This window comes from Amphiura filiformis, chromosome 2, assembly GCF_039555335.1.
Source record: "Amphiura filiformis chromosome 2, Afil_fr2py, whole genome shotgun sequence".
Lineage (NCBI taxonomy): Eukaryota > Metazoa > Echinodermata > Ophiuroidea > Amphilepidida > Amphiuridae > Amphiura > Amphiura filiformis.
Genome location: NC_092629.1, coordinates 10,961,961 through 10,970,878, shown reverse-complemented (window position 1 = coordinate 10,970,878; position 8,918 = coordinate 10,961,961). Strand labels below are relative to the sequence as shown.

General features: G+C 36.8%; 1 protein-coding gene across 1 annotated transcript; it reads right to left on the bottom strand.

Annotated features, from left to right (window-relative positions):
• LOC140145871 (protein FAM32A-like) lies at positions 1 to 7,772 on the bottom strand. Its single transcript, XM_072167567.1, has 4 exons — positions 7,656 to 7,772; positions 3,370 to 3,532; positions 2,412 to 2,465; positions 1 to 1,789 (listed from the first exon to the last, which is right to left on the bottom strand). The coding sequence occupies exons 1-4, from the start codon at positions 7,721 to 7,723 to the stop codon at positions 1,721 to 1,723; spliced, it is 354 nt and encodes a 117-aa protein (XP_072023668.1). The 5' UTR covers positions 7,724 to 7,772; the 3' UTR covers positions 1 to 1,720.
• Positions 7,773 to 8,918: the final 1,146 nt, after the last annotated feature.

Here is an 8,918-nt window from a genome sequence, read left to right as displayed (position 1 = left end):
TTCAGTTTAAAAATATTATTTATTTTACAAGTTCACAAAACATTTGAATTTTGACATCAACACATTGATGACTCAGCGGTAGACAGATGTAGGGTCTTTAATAAAATAAAATTGAACATGTATAGACCGCAATAATCATGCATCACAGGGCTCACTTTGAACACTTTGTTAACTTGTCTACTGGCCTAAGCCCAGGTTGAACCAGTTGCTGTGCTAAGTCATGTAAACACATCTCGTCATTTGAAGTAATTACCCCTTTCTTTACGACTACAAGATGACAACTCAAAATCTATGCATCAAAATTTAAAACTGAAATAGCAAAAAGAACCCCAGTTTTGTTCTGCATATTTTGAAGCCTCATTAGGCGAAAATTTGTTGCCATGGTGACCTTCTGAATGAAAATGATGCAGATTCAAAAGTTGCACCTGAAAACATTGAAAATGTTGCTTTTGTTGCCATGCTTGAGTGCCTGGTCGTCACTGGTCACCGCGGGTCATTCTTGACCAGTCATGCAGAGAATGTATTTGGCAGCAGCTATTCAGTGCAACTTTTGAAAATGCATCTTTTTTTCAGTCAAGGAGTCCCCATGGCTGCACATTTTGAGCTATCCAGATAAATAAGATCAAAATTTGCAGAACTAAACTGGTTCGTTGGTTATTTCAGTTTTTAAATTTGATGCAGGGGTTAGGGGTAATTACTTTTTGTGATGTTTATAACTGTGTATATAACTTATAACAAAATTTAAGGTTCAATTTTTTTACATGTGAGAGTCCTACACAGCTAGACACAGTGGTGGTGCCAGGATGGGTTTTTTTTTGTGTGGGGGGAGTACATTTCAGGGGGTAGAAATCAACAAATTTTGTAAAAAATCACTGTTTTTCAGAGCCATCAGTAGGCCATGTCTCATTCTTAGGTACTCTGTCCTGAAGAAGTCAGAGCTACTCCTGACGAAAGCTTGACAGTTCTAAACTTGTCTGACGGCGAACCCACTAATTGTTACAATTCTCACTTGCCACTCATCCCATTCTACTTTATACCCCACATCCTATATTCAATTATTCATAACAGTTCCCTTAGTTACTCAGGAAGTTTCTTGAAGCAAGTCAATATTTACACTGTTTCTACATATGACATCATCATATTTTCAGCCACTGCAAACAAATTAATTAGTCCTGTGACCATTTCATTCAGATGTCCAGTACACTATAAATCGGCCTCATAATATCCCACTTGTATTCTAAAGTGCATATCATACAAGGCAATCACAATGAGTGTAGTGTTTTTTTTGTGACCAAAAGTGATTGCACAGATATCTGGTCGATAAGTCGTAGTATCAAATCACAAGCAGTTAACTTGAAAGCAACATTGCCACTACATCGCTGGTAGCAATTGTGAAAACGCTAGCACTGTGTAATTACTGGCAATTTTTAAATCGCAAGTTGCAACTTGCTAGTAGGATACCATAAAACCTTGTCTACAAGCATCACAGTGCTTTTGGTGAGAGCTATATTAATCCAGGCGCCATCCATCAACAGAATTATAACATCAGGGAGTTTGAGCAAATAAATAACCAATACAAGTATTATTGTGAGACCAATCTATTGCATTGGCATATTTTCGGCTGTGTCATATTAATTTTGCTTTCATCAAAAACACTCTATATGCTTGTAGACGAGGTTTTACGATATGCTCTTAACCATGATGTACACAGGTCCTTGATTCACTTGGTCCAACTGACTTTAGGAATGTCAAAATGTTCTGTTAAGGAATCCAATTTGCCATTAAATTCCTGCAATATGGGAGAGAGAGAAAAAGAGGAAAACCAATAAAATGTAATGTTATCATATGTACATTTGGCTATATTGCAAATCCATACACCTGCTGTGGAATACATGACCTTAATCTCCCATGGGTGTAGATTACAAATGGAGTCACCCATTTAGGTAACTCCATTTGAAATTCACGCTCCCTGTGTGGAAGATTAAGATCATGTCTTCCATAGGAGGTACATGTATTTCAACTGGAATAACAGTATTTTCAGATGAGGTACATGGTTAGTGCACTTGTACATGTACGAAAACCACAACAATTATGTAGAGGGGCATCAATGGGAGCTTTAATTACATCATTCACACTTATGGAAACAATGAGCACAGCTTAACTCAAAAGCAGAATCCCTTTTACAAAATAGAAACAGGGTCTTTATAAGAGGAAAAAAAGCTGAAAATGCTGAAGAACAGCATGAAATTGGGGTAAAATGGCTCAAATTGGGCTGAAAATAAAAGAATTTAGCACGTAAATTTCAGGAATAAAAAAAGGAAATCAACTGAAAAGAGGAAAAGTTTCAGGTCTGTGTACTACTAGGTGCAACCCTAGTATTGATTACCTACCCATATGGATTGTTTACTAACCTCGACTCGATCCTTGTGTTTCTTGGACGCTTTTTCCAGTACCCTCTCAGTTTGCTAAAATATAAGACAAAATCACGATTAAATAAATTAGTATTATTATAATGAGACATACACGAGTTGACCTAATTAGTGCTTACTACAAATGATATATTTGCATATACATACTGCTATCATGTATCTTGATGCCCTACCTGTTCACTATATCATTATCATTGTCCTTTTGTCCTTTTTGTAAATTATTAGTAGTTGAGATCAATCATTAGCATTTAGGGAGCTAGGGAGGGCAGTGGGCTTTGCATGGGTGCCAATTCAGCATGCACTAGGTGTTAGATCAATCCTGCGCTCCCTCCAAGCAGATTTAACATTTTAACTACCCGTATTCAAATTGTCATTTGGAAGACCGTTTTAAGACCGAAATTGAACTTGATTATAAGAACGTGGTATTTGTGCAAATATTTGCACATTTTGCACGCAATTGTTTCAGCAAACTAACTTAATTTGTTGGGAGTGGCTTTTCTCTTTCTCAATCAGGATTGTAGCTGGGATATTTTTAGTGGTGGGTGACATTTGATAATATTTATCTTGTATATTAGCATTTTTTCGCTAGAATGGATAAAATTCTTGACTAATTAAATAAAATAGTGCAATTTTGGCCTCTGAGTAGTGGGCTCCAGTGCTTAAATTGCAGCTGAGTGGTGGGCTCCAAAACTGAGTGGTGGCTCTGCTGCCCACTATAGCTACATGTACAACTCTGTTCTCAATCCTTTTATTAATTCCACTCTTTATTTATTTTCTCTCTCCATACATGTCAGCATGCTTTTATAAGATTTAATTAGCCTGGCTTTAGTAATTAATTTGATCCTCTGGTCCCATTACAGCCCAAGTATGTGTCCCTATTATAATACACGTATGTAACAACCAGCTTAAAACAAACACCCCTACAGAAAGTACTTCTTACCCTTTTCTGCTGGACTTTGGCAAACGCCTTTTCTGCTGGTGTCCTTTTATCTGTAGTATTGTTTGACTCCCGTTTTGCTGCAGGCTCACCATCTTCACCACTCTGTCTGATCATTGAAATATTTTCTAAAACCTTTTTGGCTTCCTTCTTCTTCTTCTTTTTCCTACAAAAGAGAACAATGATATAACTTCAAGCTCAACTTGTACTAATTTACTGAGACAAAAGAGTACTAATTTCTATGTATATTTTGGCTACTCAACACACCTTGAACACATTTCTTCTTGGGCTCTTGATGAAGGATTAGACCTTATAAAAGCCCATCCCGGCCCCATGCATATTCTGGATCTGGTACAATATTCCCAACCCTCTTAAGGGATCCAAAATGAGCGTTTATTGCGTTTCGACAGTATTTTTTGTGGGACATGAGAGCACCTCAGACCTATCGAATTGCATTCTGAATACGAAGCATGTCTTCTGATATCAAATAATTTTCATTTTTTTAAATCACAATATAATACAAATTTTATGACAAATTAACATTTTTTTATATTTTTCAAATTTTTGATATATAACAGTCCTCAAAGTAAATTATATAAATCTAATGATATATTCTTAAAGTGTATTTAGCAGGGAGGAAAAGCTGACGGTCAATTGAAAATTTTGACCTTCCATATTGAAGATATGGATTTTTTCCCAAAAAGACCTAATTTTTTGGGTGTTTTGGGGAAAAAAATCCATATCTTCAATACGAAAGGTCAAAATTTTCAATTGATCGTCGACTTTTCATCCCACCTACATACACTTTAAGTATAAATCATCAGATTTATAAAGTTTACTTCAAGTACTGTTAAATATCAAAAATATCAATTTTTAATGATTTGCCATAAAATGTGTATCAAATTGCAATTTCAAAAATCAAAATTATTTGATATCAGAATGACATTCTTCGTATTCAGAATGCAATTGATATGTCTGATGTGCTCTAATGTCCCAAAATAAATACTGTCCAAACGTTCATACCCCAGCCCTTAAAGAGCCAAGCGAGAAGAAGTGTGAAGAAACACTCATCATGAATGCTCACTTTTGAAAATGGTTGTGGGAAGCAAAAACATGAACAGAAATTCTTGGTTATCATTTATAAACACATTGCAAGTTTACAATTTCTTCAAGCTAGGGGCGGGGCTAGGGCTTTGCTTTGGCAAAATAACAAAAATATAATTTTAGGGCCTCCCTGTCTTCATGATACATGTAGTGTTGACAAAGCCTTTGTAATTGCTATTTTACACAGAAATAAATGGTCAAACACAATAACAAATAATAAGGGCCTCCCTCACCAAATTTTGAATAAGTTCGGGCGATTTACTTATTATTTTACTTGGGCTTAGCCTTATCAATAAGTGCAAATCTCAGTTAACACATTTGCTAGTCAGCCAAATTGGCCAAAACCGGGGTCCAAACACAATACATATTTTCCATAGAAAATTATATTACATTGTTGTAACTTGTAAAAGAACAGATTTTTCAAGGAAACCTATTATACATTTATGTTGTCTATACTTCATTTGACCCACATTTATTTTTGTGATGAGATAATCGCACATATGGAATTTTAGAGGGATTTTGATAGCAGTTTCACACAGAAAAGCTGCTCCTATCATGAGGCTATGATCATTATACCATTTTGTTTTGCAATTGATTCATTAAATGTTGGTTGAAATCAGTTCCAATAATTGAAACTCCCGGCTCCGAACGGGAGTTCAAACAGGTGCTCTGTATGTGTTTGTACAATGTACGTGCATTCCCATACACACTTAGTCGTCGGTACGAAGAAATCATTGCTCCAAAAATGATTGCAAATTACTAGTTGTAGTAACTACAAGTTTCGAATGTTTGAGGACTTGTTCTCAAGTTGTAGATACTCCCGTCAGGGTTTTCTTTTGGCAAGTTTGCATTGGAAATCCCTGAACGATAACCTTAAAGTAGCGAACTCAATAAAACATTTTCGAAACAAATATAAAACACAGCTAATCTCATTTTATAACTAGTTCGTGGAGCCCCGTTTTTGTTCTTGTGTGATAGGCTTTTATATACTCTTGTTTGTTTGTTGTTGTATTAATTTAGTTCTGTAAGGGGATGGTCAATGCTGGCCTTATTGGCCTTTTGATCATCTCCTCCATAATTGTCTCTTGTTTTATTTTATTTTTTCGATGTTGAATTTCTTTGTATTTTGTTGTTTTTTATTTATGAAATAAAGATTCATTCATTCATTTAGTATATCTAGCAAAATACTCATTTTAGAAACCTGTGTCACTGATGTATGTCATCTGTGATTGCTGAACTTATTCTATGCATCAGCTTTTGTCCAAAGAAATATTTAAAAAGATGATTTTTGAGTGATTTTTATGAGCAGCAAAAAGTCCACTCCACGACTATGTACGTAAGCCTACATGTGAATATGGTGATGAATGCACGCTAAATCACAGCGACACATACACATAGCTTGGTCTTGGAACTCATGGCTCCGACCGTGGAACTAGCAAATTACACATTTGTAATCATTTTACACCACACAGAATATGATATGAAAACACAGGTGAGCAATGTATGGAGAGGTCAAACAGGTAGCTTTATTTTTATTGTCAATATTAATATTTTGTGACATTTATAATGAAAACAATTAACACTACAATTTGATGCTACTAATTAAAGCCATATTATAACATTTGCTGTTGAGGACGCCCTCACTGATTTTTTAAAATTCATTTTTTTACACAATTATATTGTACTTTATTAAACCAATATACCCTGCAAAAATCAAGACTCTAGGTGCTGTAGTTTTGTCAAAATCCGATATTTTGAATAAAGCGCCGGAACCGGCGTCTTATTATTACGATGGAATTATTAGTCGAACGCATACACGATGTTCATAACACACAGTGCGGGACGGTGATCTACACAACAAAGGGTCGCATTACCATAACATGACCGAAGGAGTGGTACGTATGGCGACATCTGCGCTGGTAGTAAATTCCAATTTCCTTTGCTTTGACGTAGTTGTTCGGCTCAAAAATAAAAGGGATATATCTGACAGTAAAACTAACATTTTATGTCAAAGAAATGCTAATCTTTTTTGTATGATAATGTTATAATATTGCTTTAATGCTACAACTTGAGAACAAGTCCTCAAACGTTCGAAATTTGTAGTTACTACAACTGGGTTGAAATGAATCATGTTTTGGATGATGAGTCAATCTTGACTTTGACAAGATGTAACTTTGTTATGGAAAGTGCTATATGACAAAAAGGTTTTCAGTTTTGGCTTTCTTTACTCAAGGGCTTTCATTTGATATAAAATGATATGGTTTGATGACCAATTTGATTTTGACTTTCATGCCGACAGTGTAGTATGATCATGATGATGTTATTGATATAATTATAGTCGTACTGACATAGCCCTAGAACTCTGGCCATTCATAGTATCCGTTTTTACTTCTACTAGGGCCAGAGGCACTTACATTGAAAAATTTGTTGGAGATGCTTGAACGATCCAGTACAAAAAATGACAGCATTTCAATGCTTGATCGAGGTCACTAATTAACATGATAAAACCCACTTGAGAACACACATCACGCGGTCATTTCTAAAGATGCATTTATACTCAATCGCTTTTTGGAGAAACCTGAATCGCACGCATGGTCAGTGTACTAAATCGCTGTCGTATTTGCCTGCTGAGCATGCGCATGATTCGCTGTTTTTCAAAAGCGACACGTAGGCCTATATTGACACCCTCTGTCGGTCAACGTTCTCTAAAATTGCACACATAACTTGTGTAGTTAGCGACATTGATTCAGTCTGGGTATAAACACAGCTTTACACAATGACTAGTACAAGGAACTTATACGATGTCCTCATTCACAAACTGATACTATCTGGACATCCGAATTTTGAGCCATACAAGTTTACGTGGTGAACTACACAATGACTAATTTACATAGGCACAAAAGACCGTGTTCATGTACCGTTACTCAGCCAAACATGGCAGAGTAGGTCCCGTATCTTCTGTACATGTTCCTATCTCCTCAACGTTATACCTTTCCAACAAGGAAAGAGATACGAAAGGCGAACGTCTATACTGACATGACTGATGATGTAAGCTTAAAGTTGTCGTCAACTCGTCATGTTTTTCGGGAAGTTCACTGAATAAAACTGCATCTACAAAGACTCCGTCGAGCAGAAAATAATCCGTATGCAATCAAGCATCTTTAGGACTGTAATAAACAACTTACTTTTTATTTCCCAAGTCTCCAATTCCTTTTAATTTCAGAGCTCCTCCAGCTGATTGATACGCCGACATCTTTGTTTATGTTGAAGCTTTACAGGTTTAGCCACAAGATGGCGCTATTGCAATTTTGGAAATGCATCTGGAAATGGGCCACTCGGCCCTGATTTGGTAAAATGATCTAACTTGAAAATTGCTGTTTTGAGAAAAAGGGCTTAGGGAGTGTTCAGAAATACTCTGGTGGGGGGGGGCTGGAAAATATGTAGGGGTGTCATAAAATCATAGGAGATCTGAATAGGGGGTTTAAAAAGTTTTGGGTGTATGAACAGGGGGGGTTAAAAAGTTTTTCGGCACGTAGAGGGGGGGGGGGTGTAAAAAGTTTTCGCGCGCTGCGAGCGCAAACGTTCATACATACTCACGATATAACGGCGTTTGTGATTGGATTTGCGCTCTTTTTTGCTGGTCATAAATACCTTTTATGACCAGTACGCAGGGCATAAACAAGCTGCGTCACGCAGCGTTGGAACCCAATTAACACGATCCACGATTTGCTAGTGTTGCGTACACGCGCATGTCACCGCGCCCATCTCACGCGAAGCGCAAAAGATGACGCGTATCACGCGTTGACTCCCGGCCGTTGACCTCATGAGCCGAGCTGCTTCCTGCAAGTAGGCCTACTCATTTTCTTCCAATTTATGAAGGAAAACGGTATGGAAATGTTATTTAAACTTGTAAACCCTTATTATTTTCATCTGTATTGAATTGCTAAGAATGTTGGGTATGTATGAACGGGGTTCATTCATAGGATTTCGGGCATGATCGATGTTTATGCCCTCGGCTCGCGCCTCGGGCATAAACAGCGATCATGCCCTCAATCCTATGAATGAACCCTTAATTCCCGTATTAAACCAGAACAAAGGTACATTTTATCCAGTGTTAAAAATTGTCGTCTATAACTTAATTTTGAGGTTTGTGGTTGTTTGTTTCTGGTCAGCTCTTTAAATCACTAAAAGCTGCAATATCTTTGCTCTTCTTTAGTGTTGACAATTTTTACAATAATGTTTCATGTAGTACAGATTATACATTTATTATCACTGATATAGGCCTATAGGCCTACAACTAAATCATGTTGCATTAGCGGAGGAAGCTTAGAGAACCGGGGTACACGTCCTCCCTCCTAATTTTTTTTCCATGGGGGGACATCCCCTTAAAGAAGAAAAAATAAAGCAATAATTGCCATGTGCAACTTTTTTAACACATCGAAGAGCAC

Coding starts and splice junctions, on each gene's coding strand:
- LOC140145871 (XM_072167567.1), bottom strand. CDS start 7,723: ATGTCGGCGTATCAATCAGCTGGAGGAGCTCTGAAATTAAAAGGAATT. Junction 3,533..7,655: donor GGAGACTTGGGAAATAAAAA/GTAAGTTGTTTA, acceptor TCTCTTTTGTAG/GAAAAAGAAGAAGAAGAAGG. Junction 1,790..2,411: donor AACACAAGGATCGAGTCGAG/GTTAGTAAACAA, acceptor CCCATATTGCAG/GAATTTAATGGCAAATTGGA.